This window comes from Phaenicophaeus curvirostris, chromosome Z, assembly GCF_032191515.1.
Source record: "Phaenicophaeus curvirostris isolate KB17595 chromosome Z, BPBGC_Pcur_1.0, whole genome shotgun sequence".
Taxonomy (NCBI): domain Eukaryota; kingdom Metazoa; phylum Chordata; class Aves; order Cuculiformes; family Cuculidae; genus Phaenicophaeus; species Phaenicophaeus curvirostris.
In genome coordinates, this window is record NC_091431.1 from 11,460,542 (window position 1) to 11,483,731 (window position 23,190).

The 23,190-nt window shown below is 44.4% G+C and overlaps 2 protein-coding genes across 2 annotated transcripts in view; one reads left to right on the plus strand and one right to left on the minus strand.

The window, feature by feature from the left end:
• Window positions 1-1,485: 1,485 nt before the first annotated feature.
• Window positions 1,486-15,832, minus strand: TSTD2 (thiosulfate sulfurtransferase like domain containing 2). Its single transcript, XM_069880877.1, has 9 exons — window positions 15,719-15,832; window positions 15,365-15,633; window positions 12,527-12,635; window positions 10,662-10,787; window positions 8,200-8,305; window positions 6,355-6,473; window positions 5,552-5,710; window positions 4,516-4,654; window positions 1,486-3,200 (listed from the first exon to the last, which is right to left on the minus strand). Exons 1-9 carry the CDS (start codon window positions 15,830-15,832, stop codon window positions 2,941-2,943), a joined length of 1,401 nt encoding a protein of 466 aa, XP_069736978.1. The 3' UTR covers window positions 1,486-2,940.
• A 155-nt stretch (window positions 15,833-15,987) lies between these two features.
• NCBP1 (nuclear cap binding protein subunit 1) overlaps window positions 15,988-23,190 on the plus strand; it is a 32,662-nt gene continuing 25,459 nt past the window's right edge. Inside the window, exons 1-7 of the mRNA XM_069880555.1 lie at window positions 15,988-16,174; window positions 16,301-16,386; window positions 17,106-17,206; window positions 18,417-18,573; window positions 20,517-20,624; window positions 21,145-21,266; window positions 21,784-21,853. Coding sequence (XP_069736656.1) covers window positions 16,141-16,174; window positions 16,301-16,386; window positions 17,106-17,206; window positions 18,417-18,573; window positions 20,517-20,624; window positions 21,145-21,266; window positions 21,784-21,853 — 678 coding nt within the window. The 5' untranslated portion in view covers window positions 15,988-16,140. The remainder of the gene's footprint in view (window positions 16,175-16,300; window positions 16,387-17,105; window positions 17,207-18,416; window positions 18,574-20,516; window positions 20,625-21,144; window positions 21,267-21,783; window positions 21,854-23,190) is intronic.

Consider the following 23,190-nt stretch of genomic DNA (forward strand, 5'->3'; position numbering starts at 1 on the left):
TGCATCTGCAGAGCAGGGAGCATTTACTATGCACATTATAACAGCCTTTTTTTCTGAATGAAAAAAATAACTCTTTAAGAAAAAACCAGTCAAACAAAAAGCCCCACAAAAAAAATCAACCTTGTTCTTTGTTTTACTGTAGCATCCAAATTAACCATGCAGCCCTAATATACATTAGGCTAGCAGGATCATTCCAGGTTACTTGCTGATCCTTATGGAGCTGGTTTGCTGAAAGACAAGAGCAGAGAGCTGTGCAGCACAGACAGGCTGTACTGAGAAGCATCAGGCTTTGTAGTGGAAGGCGTTGAGCTGTGCAGCAGTGGAGCTAGAAAATGGTGATATTTAGGAGCAAATGGATCATTTTTTGTCCCAGCAGCTCTCCAGGAAAATGGGAAAAAGCCATCTGATGGCTGCAGCATCTGGCAGTCACAGCCAATCCTGCTTAACTCTCAGCTCTCATGGAGCTAATGTGCTTTCTTTCAGGCATTACCACTGAAATGTCTGGATCCTGCATAAAGCATTTCACATGCAAGTCCTTATTTGTATAAATCTGACAAAACGAATTCAGAAGCCAGAATATAGAAGGTGCTCATGGGCTAACTTGCAAGAGGAAGACTAAGGCTATCTCTTCCCCCCTCCCCTCTCTGCAGCAGAGGAAGCCTGGCTTTACAAGCCTCCATCCATACATTCCAAACCCTTCTCCTCCCTTGCCTTAGTGCAGCAAGGACCAGAAGAGGCCCCGTGATTCCCCTCTGCCTCTGAGATAGAATCTCTGGCTCCCAGGAGCTTGCAGGAGCATTGCACCTCGTAGTCAGATCTACCATGTAGCAGACATCTCACTAGGCTTCACCATTTACCTCTGCAGAATTAAGCACCTCCAACATACGGGAGAAGTGTTTTTGTGCAGTACTTTAAAAATTACAATGGAAGCACTAAAGATTACTTATCATCATAGGAGTTTCGGAAGCTTACATATAAAATATAGTCATTGCCATTCTGTACTGACATAGAAACAGCTTTCCAAATAGATTACAGTATTCCAGACTTGCTGATAGACTGAATTATAAAATTGTGGGCTTTTTAGCCTAATACATGAAGAAAAGAGAGAACATAATATACAAGTTAGGGCACTCCCATCAGTGCTCTAGACCAGGCCTCCAAGTAGAGCTTGCATGCTTTTTCCACAAAAATTCCAGTCCTCAAAAGCACAGAGGTTAACTGACCCACAAAACTCAGGAGGAAAGATGCCAGGGAACCAGGGGTGCTGCTTACACTTCTGCTGATGTCTACTGATTGGAATTTTTCCAGTTTCTTCCCCAGCATGGATTGTGCACGGATTTCCTGTTAAATACTATCCTAGAAAGATTCCTGGAGTTGACATTCATAAGGTTTAAAGTTTTGCTTCATGGAAGCAACAGTCATAAAGACAGTTGCTGAACCGCTGATTTCACGGTAGCAATACTGGAAGTAAGACGAAATGCTTGCCATGGCTTTAATGGAACCAATCCACATGTCATTAAGTTGCTAGTCAAGCCAACAAAGAGGTCCTGCTGAGCTCACAGCACTCTGAGAAGAAACTTACAGTCTATATGAAAATAACATTGCCCTAACTGTCAATAAGCAACTGCAGAAACCTGAGTGAACTGTTTTCTTGCTTTTAAAAGCAGTTGCCAGTAAAAAAACTCCAAGAAACCAGTACATGATTTTGATTTCCTCATGACTTAACTATTCAGTACCAAGAACGACAGTAAGTTTCAAAGACATTTTTCAGTCAAGGCATGTTTTCTACTCTATTAATAAAACCTTTCTGTACATTCTACAGCATCAGGCACACAAAGCAGCAGACGGAGAAGTATTTTGAGCTCATATGCTGTGGATCCTTTCAAATTCGAAGACCATTTCTCCACTAACGGGAGCTGGAAATTGCATAAACATCTTGTAGCTTTCAAAAAACTCAAGGCATGTTTATGAAGCACAAATGCTCACCAAAGCTTGAATTATTTAGCTTGGATAAAGGATCTTGCAATCTCCTTATAGCTGTTGCTGACATTTATGCACACAGGTCAGCATTGCTTCTGGTGCCACAATGCTGGGGTTTTGAAAGGCTGTGCTCCCCTCTCTGGGTGTCTCAGTTTCAACACGCTTCAAGCTGTCATTTTTTTTCTAGTGCAAGCAGAGCTGGGACCTGGATATTTCATGTACTGACAAGCTGAGGGAAGCAGTAGTTTCTGGGGAGACAGAGCACTGGAATGAGGCTTGCTCTTGCTGTTCACCCTGCAGGTCATACACACCACGTAGGGCTGGGCAGACAGTACCCACAGGTCTTTGCTCCAGTCAGAACAGGGGACCTTATGCTGCTGGTTTTTACACAACACTCAGGTCAGTAACTTCAGGACACTACCCCTTACTTCTCACTGGTATAAAAAGCAAGGAATGCAGGCAGATGACGCGTATATGGAAAACACCTTCACCTCTAACCCAGTTACATACCCACATCCAACTGATCTATCTGCTGTTTCACATTCTAGCACTAGCTACTGGAGAAATGCATGACTGTGGAGAGGACAAACAGATCCATCTCCATGCAGGAAGAAAAGAACGGAATTGGTTTTATGTCCCTTCAGTTTCTTTTGAATTGTGAGAAGCCATGTCCCATCACACATAATCTGCTCCAAAATCCCCAGGGAAGAGGACAGGCTACAAGACAATACCGAGGGAGAGGAATCCTGTCGTGCTGGTGATGGGCTGGGCACTCTTGGTAATTCACAGTCAAGTAATGGATAGTTTCTGGGGCATACTCTGGGCTTAAAGGCAGCATATGAATGAGGCTTTCCAAGCTAACACACTTCTGTGATTTCCAGTCCTAACTGAATAACAGATGGGGATCTGATTATTGAAGCCCTTTGCATTAGCACTTATCAGATTAACTAATGAAACAGCTTAATCTTTGCCTGCATCCAGCGTCCTTTGCAAGACACGTTCAATAGGTACCCTTGGCCGTCTCCTTGTACATTCACATTCCTCCTTAAGAGTCTGTCCTGAAGCCCTTGAAGTCACCATGAGCTCTTTCTCTTGACAAACAGGACAGCAAGCGGTAAGACCTTTGCTGCGACAACTTGGACACGTCAAGACAAGCTGCCGGCAGTGCTGGCTGGAACAAAGTTTATACTGGTCCCAAAGTGTCCCGCAGTATCTGCATGCTGGAGGGAGGAGGAAAAGAAAAAGTTAACACCCACATTGCCCCATCTCTCCTCCTTGCAGAGGGTTCTCCATGGCACTAGGGGGCTGCAATGTCTCATTTATGTGGCTATTCACAGTCTTAAGGGTCTTTAATTCCTACTTTAGCTCTTTAACTTAATCTTCCAGAACCTAGTTAATTTCTAAACTTCTGGTTTTGAAGAAAAAAAAAAACTAGGACAGCTGTCTCTCAGGGCAAAGAAAAAGTGCTCACTAGTGCTTCCTCTAGTCCAGATCAGGCAGATTTAAAGACTCTTGCTGCCAAGAGAAGAAGAAATATATGCAGCTGGTAATTAAGCCAGTATGCAGGAACATTGCCTGCTAGGGAAGGGGATGCCATGGGACTTCATTCCAACTAAAAGCAACAAGCTCATGCAGATGAGGTGTTATTTGCAGTCCTGGTAAGAGTCCTTCCGCAGCATTAGGCAGGTTTTATTCCTTTAACTGAAAGTTACAGCCTAGTTTAGCTGTACAGTCTAGAAGGTGCATACCCTACCACTTCCCTCTGAAACTTTTGTAGGGCTGGCTATGATTTGTCTAGAGTGTGTTCTGTTTCTACACCAAGCCAAGCACCTTCAAGACGTATACAGTAATTGCAAAGGAGGAATGGGAAGTTATGCTCAAAAAGTTACACATTTGGACTAAAACCAGCATTGCTTCCTAAAAAAGGGTATAGCCAAATTCCACTTACTTGTACCTGTCAACTGAGAGGAAGAAAACAGATATTTCATTTGCAACATCTAAAGAGTGACCCCAGACAGAAATGCTTAACAACTTCAATTGAAATTCTACAGGATACAGAAACTTATAAAGCATAGAAATAACAAGCACTGTAAAGCTTGGTGCCACTGCTCTCCCCATGCCTGTGCTGATGTGCTGTGAGATGACTGGAGTGGAGAACAGCAGACGGCAGAACTATTTAATGGTTCGGTCACTTGGCCAAGCACAATCTGATCAGCACTGTGGGCAATGACAGCAGTAGTGTCTGACACACATACATCCCCATAGCTGCAGACAGCTCATAACACCAGCTGTTCTGCAGGGGATGCTTTCTTTTACTGCAGCAGTTTGAGGGAGCTCTGTTTAGTGACTCCTTTATCTCATTTCTTTTTTATGTGTCAAAGCCATAGTGTTGATGATAGTTGTGAAAAGTGACAGCACTAAAAGATCCAAGTGATCTTTTACACAGACCATTTTGGCTGTCCCTATCCTGCGCTTCTTTGTGTAAACAATCTGAATAGCTTCCCAGCTTTCTGTATTTACATTATCTAGTCCTACCTGAGATGATATCTTCATTGGAACAAATGGCGTAACGATCATCAAACACAAACAGCTTCCCCCTGTAGAATCCATCTGGAAACTCTTCCAGGTACTTGTGAATTCCACCTTTCAGCTGGTAAACCTCTCTGCACACTGCCTGTTTGAAGCATATTAGCAGAAAAGCTGAAGGAGATAGCAAAAGTGGTGATGTGCCAGAGTTTCCAAAGCAAATGATGTAAATGTCAGGGGTCAACAAAAAGCAGCAGCTTCTTGGTGACCACCAGATGGCAACACACGCACCCACGACTGCGCTGCTTCACAATGCTGGCTTGTTGACGACAGCCCAGATGCATGTTTAATGTTACAGTCAAGACACGGCTGGTAACCTCCCCAGCTGAGGGAGGTTTGCTGCATCACAGACCAAACACTTCAGACTCTCTGTGAACTGCTGCTTATTCTGTCTTCATGTAGTGAGCTGTTAGCAGAAGCAGAATTTCTCAAGGTTCATGTTGGTGCAGCAGAGAAAAAGAAATAATCAGGGCTTAAAACTGGAGAACTTGTGTGATGTTCCCTTACTCTTGAAGGAGAAGACTAGGATAGAAAGCACAACTACAACGAGGCAGCGTGCTGGATTTAATTCCACAACACTGGGAAAGAACCAACTAGCTGATTTTCATCACCCTAAAATGCTTAAGCTGTGCAGTAATGGCCACAGAACACAAGCTAAAGACAGGGTGTGGAAACTGCAGAATGCTCTCAGGCCCTCCTAAAACACCAGTACAATGGGCATGGCAGATTTACCTCTTCTCAGCAAAAAGGTTATATAATTATTTTCAAAGACTAATCGCTGCAGTGACACAGTCCATGCAGACGATCCTGAGCTGCATTAAAGTACCTGTGACCTTGACAGACAGCATGAGGTATGCATGTAGCGCCATTCATCTCCCCACCTGCTCACTGAGCAGTCTGTACTCAATAAGAATTTACCAGCAAAAGAAAAGACAGCTGCCCTTTAAGCAGTCTTGACACTTGTGCCCTTGGAATGACATCTCACCTTGCTCCGTAGGTAAGCAGAGCCTCTTTCACAACGAATCCCTCCTGTGCAGTACATCAGGACGCGCTTGTCTCTAAAAAGCTCCAGGTTTTCATCTACATAGCTGGGAAAATAGCTGAACTTCCTGATGTCTGGAGCCAGACAGCCCTGGAAATGCCCCTGCAATAATAACAGATGGCCATGCGACTGGTTACAAGCAGTTCTTTTGTAAGCCCTGTGCCTCAAACTAGAGGAAGTAATAAACCTCTGGGCCAGAACTCTCAGTTCACTGCAGCTGCTTTAGGCGGTTCCTCAGCTGCATTTAGGCATCAAAATATCCATTAAAATCTGTTACAGGATTCCAGACACAGCATGTCTCTATCCTCCCTCAGAAAAGGGAGCTAAGCAGAACAGAACCATCAAGAGTCTGTGAACCACTATGCTGCAGGAGGGCTGGTGGGTGTGACAGCAGGGTGCCCCTGTTCTTTTTTGACACATGGGACAAGGCAAAAATGCTGGAAAACATCATTTAAATATTACACTACTTTTACTTTAAACTGCATGGTATTCACTGCTGATGTATGGACCACTTTGTCTTTTTCTTGCCCCAAGCCATATAAGCACTTAGCCAGGCAGGCTCCATGCGGAGTCACAGAGCAGATTCTCTGCTGCTTGTGTCTAATATTCATTACTAAACTGAACTTTGTACATAATGCAGTCAATCTGGAACATGGCATTTCTTCTTCCAGTAAGGTTACACCTGCACAATGTGAAGCACCCCAACACCTGTAACACACTGCAGGAAGCAGGCAAACAACACTTACTATTTTACTTTCATAGAAGTTCCTACAGTCCAGCAAGATAGTATCGCTTTGTCCTTGACTGGCCTGAGACAAATACTGTTCTACTTCTCTATGAAATTCCCGAGGGGACAGATGTATTCCTTTAACAAAAAAAAAAAAAAAAAAAAAAAGAAAGAGAAAAAAAGAAGGTAAATAGAAAGAAAAAAAAGAGAAATAAAAAGAGAAGCAAGAAGCAGAACAACAAAATAATGTTGCATATGATGTCATTGATCCAAATTCCCTCAGATTTCCAACGATTTTCTGCGGTAGTTCACAGACTTTTCATCCAACTCAACCAGCCAAGCTTACTCATGTTTGGCTTCCTATTGGTAAACGGAAGAAAACACAACACTGTTCCACGTGACGGAAGATGCAGCAGACAGGTGTCTGTCTGTATAATCTTTGTTAAGTCCCCCTGGCAACCCTTACACTTTCAAAACAAACTAAAAAATGTTTCCCTCACCTCTGCTCAGCTTTCATTATGTTTGGAGGTACAGAAGCATACAGAAATGCTATTTTTTCAATTGAAGTCTTCTCTATGGATAACAATGTAGAATTTCCACATGCGTGTATTACTTGTAGTACAACTTCAACTTACATGAAGTTTCTCAGCTTTCAAGTAGCTTAAGAGTTGGGTCTCCCAGAGCTTACTGAAACCCCAAAAACCTCCCCCACCAAAATCCCATGCCTTACTTAAAAAATGACCCTACAAGCCACCCACCCAAATGGTAGGAACAATCTCCATAAAATGATGTGAGACAGGAGGAAAAAAAAAAAAAAAAAAAAAAAAAAGGAGGAAATAAACATCCAAACAGACATCCTACAAGGCACCAAAAAAATGAGGAAAAAAAATCCTCTGCCAAAACTGATGAGAAACATAGGGATGGGGAAAACCACAAACAGACACTGGAAATTCAGCATCAACAAAACCTCTTGGTGGAAATAAACGTACAAAATCTGCCCTGACAATTGCTATTTGCTGTGCTCCTGCTTACCACCTACGTAAGTGTCCTCAGCTGAGGCACAGCCAAAACCATCTTATCCGGCATAATCCATACTAAGCAGCTATAGGTAGCAGAAAACAAATGCATCCTGTGTTAGGGCAGCGGTATGAACCTGATTCAGAATCTGGCTCTGCTTTTAGTGTAAAAGGCAAGAGTATGGCTGTTAAATTCAATGCCCATAAAGCCAGGTCAGCAGCCCCTAACATAAGAAAATTTGTTTACTCAACTGTAAGCTTCAGTGGGATTCTAACATTTTCTAAAAAAATGCTCTCACCATCCGCAGCACCAGAATCCGCTGGATCCACAAGAAGTATCCATGGAAACCTCTTCCTAGACAGCTTGGGTCTTACTGCAAGCTAACCATGACAGAGCATTTGAGCCCTTTATATGGTGTAATTTCTGAGTGGTCTCAAGCACCTTCGGAATATTTAGAACATGCATGAATAAATTCAAACATTGAAATGTCTTTCCCAAGACATGTAGCTTCACCTTACATTAGCCTTTAGCAGGTGGCTAATGACTTCCTCCCTGACAAAAGCACAGGTATGTCCCTACCCCAAAACAAGGTAACTGCTTGATGTCATTTGAAATGTTACTGTTTGTCACAAGACAGAAGATTAATTCTAATTTTTTTTAAGCCAACCAAAACCTGGGCCAACAAATTCCCTGCACCAGTACCTTTAGACTACCAGTAAGAGATGAATTGCCACATCTGATTCTTCTGTCCTGGCCACTGTGCAGAAGGAAATGTTTTTGATGAAGGTACTTTATTTGTCACCTAGCTCTTCACTGAGAGGCTTTATTTTTCATGAAATCAACTTACCGGTTTCTTTATACGACACTATCTTTGGATCAATACCCATAGGTACAATTTCTTTGAATACTCCAACTCGAAGGTCTGGGAAACAGTGAGCTCCTCCTGCACTGCTCTAGGAAATAAAACACAAAACCAATCTACCAAAATTTGCCAGGTGCCAAGATTAAAATTATCCATTTGCTTTAATTTCTACAACTCACTAGAATATCACAGGATGATAGAATGTTTTGGGTTGGAAGGGACCTTAAAAATCATCCAGCTCCAACCCCCCTGCCATGGGGAGGGACACTTTCCACTGGATCAAGTTGCTCAAGGCCCTGTCCAGCCCGGCCTTGAACACGTCCAGGGATGAGGCAGCCAGGACTTCTCTGGGCAACCTGTGCCAGGGCCTCACCACCCTCACAGTAAAACAATTCTTTCTAACGTCTAATCTAAATCTACCCTCTTAATGAAAGTGTCTTAGTGGCTGAAGGAAGGGAATATAAGGAATATAAAGAATACAAGGAAGAATTTCTTCACTATGAGAGTGGTGAGGCACAGGCACAGGTTGCCCAGAGAAGCTGTGGCTGCCCCATCCCGGGAGGTGTTCAAAGCCAAGTTGGATGGGGCCTTGGGCAGCCTGGTCTGGTGGGAGATGTCCCTGCCCATAAGTGGGGGAGGGGAATTACATGATCTTTAAGGTCCCTTTCAACCCAAACTATTCCATGACTCTAATATCTCTCCCACTGAAATCCATGTCAAATCCTGAGGTTCCTTAGGTGTCTTAGGCCCAGTGACTGCCATGCATGTGAGACAGGCACCATGTGGCATGAGGTGCCAAGGCAAGGAGGAATGGGAAGGAGAACAGATATGAGTCAGAAACAACGTCACCAGCACCTATTGTGAGACAGTCAAGGCCCCTACAAGGTGTGCTGATCCCTATAACAAATAATCTCCAGGAACAGACCATATTGACACATCTGGGCCCTCCAGCACTCTTCAGCCCCCTTGGCCCCTGACGCAAGCACAGACAGACCTCTGGTCATGACAAGTGTGATGGGAACTTCAGTGGTTCATGAGTGTGAAAGAGACGTGGGTGAGCAGCCAGGCTGAAGATTTGTTAACAGTGGAGTTCGACACCACTCTCTGCTCCAAACTCAAGCGCAGGATTTCCCCTTTGGAGGTCTTGGCAAGCTCTTTTTGTTAGGCACCCCTGCTGCAGGCAATATAATTAGAGAATTCCTGCAAGGCCGAGCCTCAAACATGGCTTAGGCACTATCAAGCACATAAGCACTCAAACAAAAGCGCTGTGCTGTCCAGCTCTGTCCTAACTATCATGGAAATCAGACTGCAGCATCTACAGTGGCCACTGAATATTTTCAGTACCCCAAAAGCAATTTTCACTCCAATTTGTCCATGTCTTCATGGCACAGGGACTTGAAACTCACACTTACTTCGGTATAGAGCATGCAGAGGAACTGAGACAGAAAATGCCATCATGTATTAACACAGGAATGTCAATGCCCAGGGAGATTGTGCAGGCCTGGAGGCTTTTGCTATGGTCAAGGTAAAATACTATCCTTATTTTGGTTTTGTACATCTCGCTGTAACAGGTCACGTTTACGCTTGAAATTCAGCCAAGCACAATAGACAGCAGAAAAGCTAAGACTGAATCAGCACTGCAGCTTTGCATAGGATTTTAGTTTCACTAACTCTCTTTGATCCAGTTATTTATGGATAACAACGTAATACTCCCTGCAAATAAAAACTGTGGAAATGAGAAATGCTAATAAAAGCAGCTGCTTTTGTTCCTCACAGAGGAAACGGTACCCACAGCGCTGGGGCAGCAGGGCCTACCAGAACGCCATACAGTATGAGCCACAGCTGCCACTGCTATCTGAAGACAGCAATTGGCACATACGCTCAGGCTCAAGCAGAAGTCAGCACCTCACTCTCCTTCTGGGAAGCCTCTAGCTGGGATAGGGAGAAACCTCTTCACTCTGCTTGGGTATTTTCTCTAGAAGACACCCAATTCGTGGAACTGACAGTGCACCTGTACGGACACCAAAGCCTGCGTGAACCTACACCAGTATACTTGTAAGCAAGGATCTCAAATCAGGGTGAAAGGAGGGTGTGGGAATAGTTTCCTAGGTAAGTGTATGTTCTGATGGTTTTGGCAGTTAAGTTGGAGTAACTGCTTGCTGAGGAATGGTAGGGCTGAAGCACATTCCCTCATTCACATGTGAGGGGGCCATAGCTGCTAAAGCATGCAGCAGCTGCTATCACTGCTCATAATAACTGCTACTGCTTGTGAATATCAGCAAAGACAACTACGCAAAGTAAGACTGGCAAACTTTGGCTTAGATCAGTGGTAGGAGAGCAGAAACTCCTAGAGCAGAAGTAATACTATCAAGAAGCAATGTGCTTATTTCTAAAAAAATAAACATCCTGCATTAACAATGTCTATATAGAAAATATTTTTACTGTACCTTAAAATCCTCTTGACACAAAATGTCTTTGAACAGAGGCTGAGAAAGCATAACTTCAATGTAGAGTCTGACAGCTACTTTGCTTCCACCAACTGTCCCATTAATCCCTTCTGAAGCAACTCGTACCTAGAAGGCAAGAGGAGAAGCTGGGGCTGAGGCTCAGCAACAGCAAAAAATGATCACAGTGAAATTAGCAAAATATGAGTGGGTGGCAAAAGGCAGACACAGAAATATGTCCAGAAAATATACTGGGGGGGGAGGGAGGAAAAAGGTGGGGGGAGGAAAAAGGGGGGGGGAGGAAAAAAGGGGGGGGAGGAAAAAGGGGGGGAGGGAGGGAAAGGTTATACTGAAGCTGAACATAAAGAAGGCAATAAATAAAATAGGAAAAAGCCCAGTAATCACTTTTGAGCTATTTCAAAAGAATGACGTCAAGACAGTCAGAAAAGTTTGTGCAATAAACACAGACATGCTAACTGATTAACAGGCAAATCCTGCAGTTAGCATTAAAATTCTGAAGGCTGGATGCCTGCCTAAGGAAGAACAATGAGACTGTGCCCAGTGAGTCACAGAGCTAAAAGGAAAACGTGAATACACATATAATAATAAATTTCAGTGTGAGTCACTTTATCTGTAGCACTGACAAATGAAAAAAAAAAAATCACTGAAGTGATGAAATAAGAAAGAGTGAATATAAAAGTCACAGAAAAAAACCCAACTGGTTGAGGAGGCAAATGCTGTTCTTGTCTTGGAGACTGGAAAAAAAAATACTTAGAAAAATACCAACCACCACACAAGACAGCCAAGCAAAAAGAAAGAAGTGAAAGCCTCAGAGCATCTCACCCCCAGACCTGTGCTGATGCAGAACAGGGAAAGTGCCTACCACTGGCACAGAAACAGAAGCTACTTAGGAAGACAAGACAAAGGTAAAAGCAGTCTCCTGCTCTGTGTTGACCTCTTGAAAAATCCTTCTCCTCACAGACAGCCCAGGAACATCAGCTTTGTAAAGCTAAAAATCACCCTTACCCACAGCCTCTGGAGGTTGGCTAGAGGAGCCAACCCACCTCCTCGGTCTGATTTGCCAGGAACAAGAAGAGCAAAGACTCAGAGCAGGAAAGAGCCTTGTTATCCTACACTGCAGTCTAAGGTGTCAGTTGCTCTCGTCTCATTCCTGACAGTATAGATTACAGCTCAGTGTTGTGATTCTGACTGGAATACCATTGCACACGGAGGAGTTACTGATACACATAAGTTAACCAGAGCAAGCCCAGATCCATGCTGCATGGCGCTGCACCTCCAGCTTAGCCTTCAGCTGTGCTGTGCTGGGTGTACCATTCAGCCACTGGATAAACCCAGCCCAAAAGTCCAAACAGAGATGCCTACACACAGTTCCCAGCTGATACCAGCGATTACGCTGCCTGCGTGCCCTTGCAGTCATCCAAAAGTGCACCAAGAAGCTCTCACATGAATACTCATTCTGTTTGATAACAGGAGAAATGAGACTTGTTTTCCTGTAAAAAGAACAACCCATGGCGGCTGAAAAGATGGAAATCAGGTAGCCATTGCAAGGACAGGTTCTACACAGTGTGGTGTGCATGGATCAGAGACTTGCTTGATATTACACAACTTAAGATTCTCAGCAACAAAAGCAATACAAGATTGTCTGTATTATTTTCTTTTTCTTTGTAGTGTTAGCTCTTAAATAGCATTTTAAATTATATGCCACAGAACCTGAGTGCCTTTCTTCATGCGATCATAACATACCAGCACCTTCTTTTCCAGAACTTGGTTCCCCACATACCCCATCATCCCGCTCTAAGCAAAGAAGATTTTTTTGGTAAGAATACAAACACTGCTTAAAACCTTACCTTGCCAGTGAGATGTAGATGCTGGCACAGTGCCCTCTGCCAAGCACAGAGTTTCTCTGGATCCTTCACCTCGCAGTAACAGTAATACAGAAGTACTTCTCCCACCTTGCTATCCGTTGCATGGCAAAGGTGAACAAACAGGAAAAGGATGTTAGGGCCAAAAGAACAAAAATAAACTATTACGTTAACTCTTAAAAAAACAGGCAATTTTCTTCTGGCAGACATGGGGATTAAAAAAGAAAAACAACAAAACACCACAACGAACTTTGGAAACATTAGCACTACTGTGCTAATTTCCAAGAGAGAGAAATATGAATTAATGAAAGCTCTCACATTCCAAGTTCTTGAGACTGATTACAAAATGCACTCACCTGCGCTGCATGGGACTTCTTTGCCAGTGCCCTGCTGTGTGCTCTACTCAATTTTCTCATAACACACAGGACACAAGAACTCCCGTTTTCTGTGCACACACGTGTCCCATTAAGTACTTAATTTGGCAAACCGGCACACTGAAAATTGAAGTGCTTGAGCTACATAAATGTAAAAAGCCAAAATTTTCATTGGGATTGTGTCAGTATTCTCAGCAGCACAAGCCGACCCTTCTCACAGTCTGAAACATTCTTGTGAGCCTATATACTTGTCACTAATGAACTCTTAAGGTACTTGAATAAGTATACTGACTGGAAAAGGAGAAATACATCCCCCATTTTTCAAAAAGTAAAAAAGGAAAATCCAGGGAACTAATGGCTGGTCAGTCTCACCTCTGCGCCTGGCAAGTTTATGAAGCAGATCTTCCTGGAAAATATGACAAGGCACATGGAAAATAAGGAGGTGATTGGTGACAGCCAACATGGCTTCACTATGGGCAAATCGTGCCTGACAAATTCCGTGGGCTACTACAATGGGGCCACAGCACTGGTGGATAAGGGAAGGATAACTGACATCATCTACCTGGACTTGCGCAAAGCATTCCACACTGTCCCGCTCAACATTTTTGCCTCTCAAATGGAGAGATGTGGATTTGGCACGTGGACCAGACGGTGAGTGAGGAATCGGCTGTCTGGATGGGATACTCAAAGAGTTGCAGTAGATGGCTCAACATCCAGTGACAAGCGCTGTCCCTCAGGGGTCCACTTTGGGATCAATATTATTTAGCATCTTTGTTGGGGACATGGGCAGTGAGACTGAGTGCACCCTTGCTCAGTTTGCAGATAAAACCAAGCTGAGCGGTGTGGTTGATACTCTACAGGGAAGAGACGCCATCCACGGTAGGCTGGAAATGTGGGCCCAAGTGAACTTCACAAAGATGATCCTGAGATTAGGCTGGAGCACCTCCTGTAAGAAGACAGGCTAAGAGTTGGGCTTGTTCAGCCTAGAGAAGAGAAGACTCCAAGAAGACCTTCTAGCAGCTTTCCAGCACTTAAAGGGGGTCTACAGGAAAGATGGGTAGGGTCTTTTTATTAGGGAATGTGTCCTTGTTTGAAATAAAATAGAGCGAGTTTCTAACTTTTCAGCTAAGCCTCATCTGAGAAACTCCATTTTCTGAAGCTTAACTGCTTGTTTTTCAGGCAGTGTTTCTGTTTAGAGGCGATAACACGGCGCACTGGTATGCAGAAAGGCCATTGCTTATACTTATTCCTATGGGAACCAAGGCCACCCTTGAGCTGGTGGAATGCTGTAACTGATACTGGTGAAAATGGGCAGCATTGTAGGGAGGAGCTGACAGGACAGGTGACCCCAAACTGACCAACAGAGGATTCCATCCCATACGCGTCATATTTGATATAAAGCTGAGGCATTGCAAGGGTCAAGCCCACTTCTTCAATGGAGGACATTCAGTGAGGACCTCATCTGTCTTTTTGCTCCTGATCTTGGATCCATGCATTCCTGAACCTAGCTCCCGAGTCCAGCCTGGGACCTTCTCCTTGTGCCTGTTCTGCAGCATCTCTGGTGATGTAGTCCTTGAAAGGGGGGCAATCTGGTATATGCGTATACATGTTATTGTTTTCTTATCATCAGTATTTTATTCATTACTACTATTGTTTCACTAAAGCTGCATTAGTTTTAGTATCCAACCCACAAGCCTTCTTGTCTCATCTCCCTCTCACTAAGGCCAGTGGGAAGGGAATGGAGACCACCACAGCTGCTTATCAAACTGGTCTGGGGCTAAACCCTGACAGAGTGTATTGACAGGACATGGGGTAATGGTTTTAAGCTGAAAGAGGGAAGATTTAGGTCAGATATAAGGAAGAAATGTTTTACTGTGAGGGTAGTGAGGCACTGGCACAGGTCGCTCATGGAAGCTGTGGCTGCCCCATCCCTGGAGGTGTTCAGGGCCAGGCTGGATGGGGCCTTGAGCTGCCTGATCTAGTCTAGCGGTCGGTGTCTCTGCCACGACAGGCCATTGGAACTGGACGATCATTAAGGTCCCTTCCAACCCAAACTATTTTACAATTCTATAAAATAACACCTGTATCGGTCTGCTTTAACAATGCAGGAGAATACAACTCTGATAACTCCAGGCTCTGAAGTTCCTGCTTTTACCATCCAAGAAATCGTGTTGCATCTACTTCTGAATCAGCACTGCAGTAAATCACATGTTTTGTGCAGGCATGAGCAGCTGTGAAAGGAATTCAAGTAAACCAAACGAATCCTAGAAGGTCCCTATACCTGCTGATCTAAAAAAATATCTCAATAAGATATCCAAAGACCTACAAGAGCACCAGGAAAGGTTCCTTCTTTACCTTAAAGCGTCGCTCGACCGAGCTTCATGAGGTTACAGCGGCGCTGGCAGAACGCGGCGTGAAGCACCTGCACCCCCGCCCGCCGCCGCCTTACCTGCTCAGCTCGTCCTGGCGGAAGCGGCTGGTGTCCGGGAGGGCGCAGCAGATCTCGGGGCCGCTCCCTGGTCCGTGGTGGCGTGCGGGGCTCTCCTCGGCGGCGGCGGGAGTGGCGGCCGCCCGACCGATATCTCCGCCGTGGTGGAGGGCCACGTGCCGGTGGATGCCCGGGAGCTCCCCGAACGCCTGTCGGCAGCACCGCCACCGCGCGCCGGGGCAGCGCGCCGCCGGCGGCACCTCCTTGCCTTTGACGAACAAGGAAAAGGCCTGAAAGGCACCGCAAAACCCGCCCGTTACCGAGAGCCCCACCTCCGCCCGCCGCCGCCGCCGCCACGGCCCGGCCCGGACCCACCTTCCTGCGGGCCAGCGCGCGCTGCTTCCTCGCCGCGGCCTCCGGAGCGGCGCTGCCCGCCGGGGAGCCCGATCCCGGCCCCGGCCCCGGCGGCGCCGCCTCACCCGGCACCATCTCAGCCGCCGCCGCCCCGCGCCCACGGGGCCGGAAGTCGCGCAGCGCGCCCCGCGCCGAGACGGAAGCCCTCCCGCCGTAAGTCCTCCGACGTGCCGCGCGCGGCAGGGCCCGGCCCCGCGAGGCCGGAAGTCCTCCAGGCGCCGCACGCGCGCGCACCACGGAGCGGCGGGCAGAGCGGCGCCGCGGCGGAGCGGAAGTGGGGGCGCGTCGGACCGGAAGCGGGCGGTGCGCTCTGCTCTGGCCCACGCGAGGCGGTCCCGCTCCCGCCGCTCCGCTCCCCGCGGCCTCCCGACACCCTTCCCGATATGTCGCGGCGGCGGCACAGCGACGACAGCGATGGTAAGCGCTGTCGGCCGCCCCCGGGGTGGCGGTGGGGGCGCTACGCGCCGGTCGGGCCGGAGGGGAGGGGGGCCTGGGCGGGATGGGGGCTGCGGCCGTAACGATGTGCTCGATGTGTTGAAGCAGGGCAGCCCCACAAGAGGCGGAGGACGTCTGAGCCGTCGGAGATCGAGGAGAGGCTGGAGTCGCTCATCTGTAGGGTGGGAGAGAAGGTAGGCGGGACGGGGGGGCCGCGCTTCGGGAGAATTAAAGTTTGGGGGAGCGTTTTTCCCCCTTTCTGTGCGTTGTGTGGGAGTGTTCGTGAACAGCCAACACCCAGAAAAAAAAAGACAGTAGTAAAGCTGTCATCTTTTGCAAAACTGTGTGGTAGGATGGGCAAGTGGTCCTGCAGTAGTGTTATTCTTTCCAGGCGAGGACAAGGGGCCAGCAAAGCGTTATGGCTTTGCTGCTTCCTCTTTGCTATGGGTGTGCAGCAATCAACTGGCTCTGCCTGTGGCACAGGTATCAAGTCCTCCTGGGATTTGAGGCCGATTGAAAGGGCGGTAAAAGGATAAGGGCAAAGATAATGATGTGGTGAAAAACAAGTCACAAAGGTGTTTAGTTTCTCTCTCTGCCTTTAACGCACTGCTTAATTGCCTCACTGAGATGTGCCTTGAGACAGTGTGGGATCTGACGTCTTGGGGGAGTGCTGGCTTGCCTTGCTGGGGAGGTGAGGGATCATGTGTATTGTTTCTGAGGAGTAGCTGCTCCTTTTTTGAGGCGTGGGAGCAGTTCCTTACTGATAAGAGAACTGAATTGTTGCTCTGAAAAAGGTGGTGGCATGAAAGGATGATCTGGCCCACCTTCCTTGTCTTCCACGTGAGAGTAAGAGCCTGGTTCCTGTTGTTTGGTTGATGATGAAATTTATTATTATTTATTTATTTCATTTTAGAGTAATTCATCTTTGGAGAGCAACTTGGAGGGTCTAGCTGGTGTTTTGGAAGCTGATCTACCAAATTATAAAAGCAAGATACTGAGAATACTGTGCACCGTGTATGTATGCAGGAGGTCTGGGAATCTGGGAGGGGCTTTCTTCACGAGTTTTAAGTGTTTAAGGTAGTTTAAATGCCCAAAATGGCTTGAGTTCCTGAGTGCTGTTATAGCATAGGATTTCTTTTATTCCAGTCAAAAGAAATAAAGGGATAAGCCTATTGCTTTCCAGGTATAATTCAAGGAAAATGCCTCTTCACATTACTTTGACTTGAAATGTGTACAAAGGCTTAAAGCAGAAACCTCAGAGCTGTTCCTTGGTAGCAGTGAGGACACAGCGATGCTGAGCAATATCCTGTTTCCCGATGAAAAACTGAAGAGCACCGAAGCTATTGGCTTCTAGCGCTTAGTTAGTCGTATTATTGGTGCTGTTTCCTCACTGCCTGTTTCTCTTTTCTGGCAATGAGATGCTCCTGTCTTCATAAGCCCATTTGGTAGAGGAGAGGAGTGGGGCAGACAGGAGCTGAAAGCAGGCTCTCTAGTGGCTGACACCTCTTTTTCCCCTCCTTAGCAAAAGGCAGGACCAGCCATTCCTTGTGCCAGGGTCACTGAGTGGAGCCTGCGGAAGGGGTTGTGCAGGTCTGGGGTTGGAGCAAAGTGAGGGAGGGATGTGAGGAAAAAGGAGCTTCCCAGCCCTGTCCAGTGCTGTAGTTTCGTGGATACCTTATATCTCCTTCGTAGCAATGTTTGTAAATATAAGGCAAATAGTACATTTTATTTACTATAGCAGCAAGAGCTTCCCAAAGTGCAGGGCTAGCTTATACGAGTACAAAAATGGATGAGAAAGATTAATTCTTTACAGTAGGAACTGGTGTTCCCTATGATGTGCTCAAAATCAGTTAGTTTGACTTGGAATCAAATTTAGTAGCATAAAATGTGTACACCTCTTGTGTAATCTTGCTGATGCTGTATCATAAAGTTATTTGTAAATTACAAATTTTAAACAACTCCTTACATCCTTGCGTAGAAAAAGCAGATACCTTAAAAACACTTGAAAGTGGTGCCTGCCTTTTTAGGTGACTGTAGCTAAAAAAAAAAAAATAGTGTGACATATTAACCACTTGTTACAGCAATAAGACCACACTAGCATTTTTGCTTCATTTCCTCGTGAAACAAGTTTAACTGACAATAAGTGGATTCTAAGGTGCTCTGCAGGTGCCAGTTGTTGCATGGTGAGTAAACAGCTAACACCATGATTCTTTTTCTCTGTCAGTGCACGTCTGTTACCAGAAAAGCTTACTGTTTACACAACACTGGTTGGGTTGCTGAATGCCAGGAACTACAATTTTGGTGGGGAATTTGTGGAAGCCATGATTCGTCAGCTTAAAGAATGTCTGAAAGTCAATATGTATAACGAAGCTGTGCATTTAGTAAGTGATTTTTGTTTGTTTGTATTATTTTTTTTCCTAATCCTTTTTCTCTGTTCTTTGTTTCACCTTTTTGCTCCAGAAGACCTGGGCCTCTCAGTGTGTATTAGAGTCTCTTGGCATCAATGTGCAGTGCGCTGTAGATATATATACCAGGAGGAACTATGTGTTATGTGAGAAGTATTTTCTTCCTCAGGGGAGAGAAATCGTATTTCAGTTGCAAAATTTACTTCCAACAGTGTATTTTCCCAGTGACAAATTAATTTGCAGAAAACAGAGTTACTTTGCCCCCTTCCTGTTCTATGGTGAAATGTAAAAGATAGAGAAAAGTCGTGCACTTTTATTGTGTCTGGGGGTGTATGATGTTCTTGTGCCTCCCATGAAAACAAAACTGAAAGGAAAATGAACAGCCTCATTCTTAAAAGCTGTATTGGGTGATTATCATCAGGCCTGCATTTTCATTCTGCTAAAGAGGAATGAAGGTCAAGCAGGCAGTTTTAAGTGCCTGCTGTCCTTGATACCATTTGCTCAGACATTGCTGCTTATAGACATCGTTAGCAAAAAGGTACTAGGTCTTCAGTGGTGCCTGTTATGGAAGCGCAGTGCTGAGCTCCCCAGCTTCTTTTGAAACCCACTGGTGAAAATTAAGATTCTGCTTTTGCAGTGTGTTTTGTCAAGAGGCTGCTGTTCAGCTGTGGGACACTTTTGCTAATAAGATTCTCGTTAGAACTCTGAATGTGCTGTCCCTTGGCTTCAGCATCACCTTCTCTGCTCACGCTTGTATAGCAATGGCTTGTAAGAGTAACAGCCAAGGCAATGGCAGTGGAAATCTTTACTCAGCTTTCTCAAAGACTTTTGAAAGGCTGCTTACGGTAGTGAATATTGGGAAAGGAAGAGTTTGGTACCTTTCTCTATTGCAGTTGCTCTTGGAGTACTGAACTGTCTGCTTATCCCACATTGCTTTCCAAAGTTGTCTTCCCAGTATTCCACCTTCAGGTCAAAACGCCTGTGCTGGTTTTTTGGACTATTGGTTGTGAATGTGCCCTTAATTAAAAATATGTGAGATTTTAGTTGCTAGCATTTCAGTCTGTGTTATCTGGTAAGATTGTGGTGAAGAGCTGGGCCCTATGAGGGCCTTGCTTAAATCTGAAGGCAGGATATGAATCAAGAGAGAGGGGAGAGGAAAAAAGAAAGGCGGGGCACTGCTTTGCCCCACGTTTTCTACTTAAATTCCCTCTACTGTCAGTCTGGATTTCTTACTGGAGTTCAACTAAAGCAAGGATGTATTTCTGCCCTGAAGACTTTTTCTTTCCGGGCAAATAACGGCATTTGTTTCCCAGCACGCCATCATTCTGTCATATATCTGAAACTGGAACATACCAGCAGTTTTCACACTGTTTCTCTCTCTGTGTGTAACTGTCTGTATTTATGAATAAATAATTACAGAAATTAAGCATGTGTAGTGGCATACAAATTCAGCACTGACATTTCCTCTTGCACCTCTGGACTCATGAAGCAATGGATCAATCCATTTTCAGCTTTTTAGAAGTTATTTTCCTTTCACTTCTGCAATTGTAGTCATCTGATACCATTTAGAGTAGATAGAAGCACAAAATTTTTTTCTGTAGAATCAGTTTGCATGTCTTTGAATGCTTCCTGGTGTTTCTTCCTTCCTTAATTAGAAATATTATACTTGCAATGCTATTGCGATTAAACACGCTACAGAAATTATAATGAACGTTATGTTAGGCAGCACATATAGTACCAGTTTTCCAGGTTGGAAGGCAGGTCTGCACACCTTGCAGTATTTCTGTCTTCGTAGTACTGAACGAATAATGTATTTTTTATTGGTAGTTTGTTTTAGTTGTTTAAGTAGTGTTTATTTGTTCTTGTGCAGTCAGTTTAAAACATATTTGTTTAAAATAATTTCTTTCCTCCTTTTTCAGGTTCGTTTTCTCTCTGATCTTGTGAATTGCCACGTAATAGCTGCACCTTCAATGGTAGCTATGTTTGAGAACTTTGTGAGTGTGACACAGGAGGAGGACGTGCCCCAAGTAAGCAAGAGATCTGTAGGCCCCTCTAGTGGTGTTCTCACAATTCTGTACCATTGCTTCTGTAATTATGCTTGGAGAGGAAAGTTTTAGAGATGGCAAACTAGATTAATTGTTACTTGCAATTTCCTGAGTGTTAGTGAAAGGAGAGTGAAGGGAGCTTTTGGCAATTAGGAAAAAAAATGTATACATTAAGGTCCTTTGTAGAGAGGTAGCTGAAGTGAATTAATTTTGCTTTACTTTGGTAAGTGCATAGTGCCTGCATCAGGAATCTGCAGAAGGACTGTGAAAGTGGTACTATTATTTAAGTCTGTTTATCATGATTCAAGTTAAAAATGATACATTTCAAGCAAGAATATGTTTTTTTTGTGGTCTGCCATTCCAATCTTTAACTTCTGGTCTTTACAGCTTCCTGAAATAATAGTTTTGCTAATGTTTTAATTTTAATTAAAATGGAGACTGTGTGCAAAATCCTCTGGAGTTTACTTTTATATTTAGATTTTGGTGTATTTATTTCCTATAGGTACGATGTGACTGGTATATATTTGCATTTCTGTCATCTTTGCCTTGGGTTGGAAAGGAGTTATATGAGAAAAAGGATGCTGAAATGGATCGTCTGTTGTCTCAGACAGAAAGCTACTTGAAGTAAGCTGTAACCCATTAAAAATACCCTTATTAGTATCTATTCAAGTATGGATTAATAGCTTCAGTTACTGTTCAGTTAAACGTAATCTAAAGTCTTGGGTCTGAACTATTCTGTGGGAGGAACACAAATAGGTGCGCATACACACACACCCCCCTGCAAAAAAAAATTGAATAAGTGTAGAGATTTTTGAATTTGAAAAGTTTTGCCTAGTATAGTTCTACAGTGTGTTGAAGATCTTATTCTGCTCGTGCTTGAGTAGCTCCAATTGTGAGCATGCTGTGAGTACTGATGGGTTGTTTCATTAGTGCTCTGCAATGTGACTGCTTTCTGCCTGGGTCCTTCAAGTTAACATTGTCGTCCAGATATGATAACAGAGATATTTTAAGTAATCACACACCTGGTTTTTATATACTGTAGACTTCATCAACTGAAGAGATGAGATATGCTCACAGTAAGAAAAAAATGTTACTCTAAATTAGTCTTTTAAAGGTCAGATTTTCTTTCCTGTGTAAACAGACGCCGTCAGAAGATTCATGTACCCATGCTGCAAGTGTGGACTGCGGATAAACCACATCCACAAGAAGAGGTGAGTACCTTCTTTCAGGAAGTTTGAAAAACAATTTTTTACGAAGGTGTTCTTTTAACATGAAAATAAAAGGCACCTCTAAAAGTATTAATGCTTTCAATTATCTCTTGCTTGTTACTAATTCTAAGTAGTTCTATGTGAGGAATTCTCTTCTAAGTCTTGGGTCTAAATATGCCCTTGTATGGGGTAAGTTGTTTGCTGACAGGCACCTGCGGAAGAGAGGAATGGTTATAAACTGTATATTTTTTTGGAATTGCGGGTACAGGGCTTCATTTTAAAAAGACCTTTATAAAGAAGCAGAATGTAATTTCCCTCTTGTCCCTTAACATTTTCCCTCTGCAAGAAAGAAACCTTTGTAGTGGCTTTGCTATCTAAGCTCTGTGAAGTGCTAAATAAATATGTAGAAACTGTCTGCAGCAGTTACCATGCCATCTTTCACAGTTAAGCCAAAAATACTGGAGGTGGTGTCAGGCTAGTTTGGGGTGAAATTTGCATTTTCGGATATTCTTGTGTTATTTTTTTCCTTAAGTTTGAGGACAAACTTAGTTGGAAAGTGAGATCTAAAATTATCTTCTGGGAGGTGTGGGACGCGGCCTTCTTGTATTTTATTCACTATTGTGAGTAAATCACAGTCTTAATTGTCTTATTAATTGTAATTTGGTGAGGTAGGTTGTCTGATGAGTATTGATTCATCAACATGAGTATTCTGCTTGCCCGATATCTGATTCCCCTTATTTAGCTCAATAGAGCAGAGATGAACACAGCGTGTTTGAGACTTAGGCAGAGTACCATGGCATGACTTTTCACTTCAGATGCTAGTTGTTACTACTTTAGTTCCCATTTTGTAGTGTGACAGTTTCAGTAAACGCAAAGCACTTGCACGTAATGACATTTACTGCACCAGTTATAACTTGAAGCTTGTGTTTGGTAAGGCCACAGGCCTCCAGCGTTCTTGGACTGCTTTTAGGAAGAGAATAATTAAACAAAGCAACACTACTACCAGTTGCACGGATACCTATGCCATCTTCTGGAAGAATGCTGGGACTCAACAATTGTGTTGAAATCCTTGGTTGAGCTATTTGATAGTACTGTATTTGTCTTGAATGTGCAGTAGCTGGCAGTTTTGACTGCTCTGGGTACAGCATGGCAATCCTGCAGAATATCTTTGCTCTTTGAATGTCGATATTATGCCTGTTTTAATACAACCAATGAGCTGTGACTGAAGTAGTGTTCACTGCTATGTTTTCACTGGCAGGTTTGAAGAGTGGCCATCATGCTCGGGGTCCTGAGCTGCCTGTTGGAGGTTCAAAACCTGCCAGCAGTGAAATTTTATTGAC

Bases quoted from the DNA above. Each gene is read 5' to 3' on its own strand.
- TSTD2 (XM_069880877.1), bottom strand. From the start codon at position 15,832: ATGGTGCCGGGTGAGGCGGCGCCGCCGGGGCCGGGGCCGGGATCGGGC. The intron at 6,474-8,199 runs GTAAGTTGATTT...TTTTTGTTAAAG, and splicing joins AGTGTCGTATAAAGAAACCG to GAATACATCTGTCCCCTCGG. The intron at 4,655-5,551 runs GTGAGATGTCAT...TGCTTCAAACAG, and splicing joins CTGCTTACCTACGGAGCAAG to GCAGTGTGCAGAGAGGTTTA.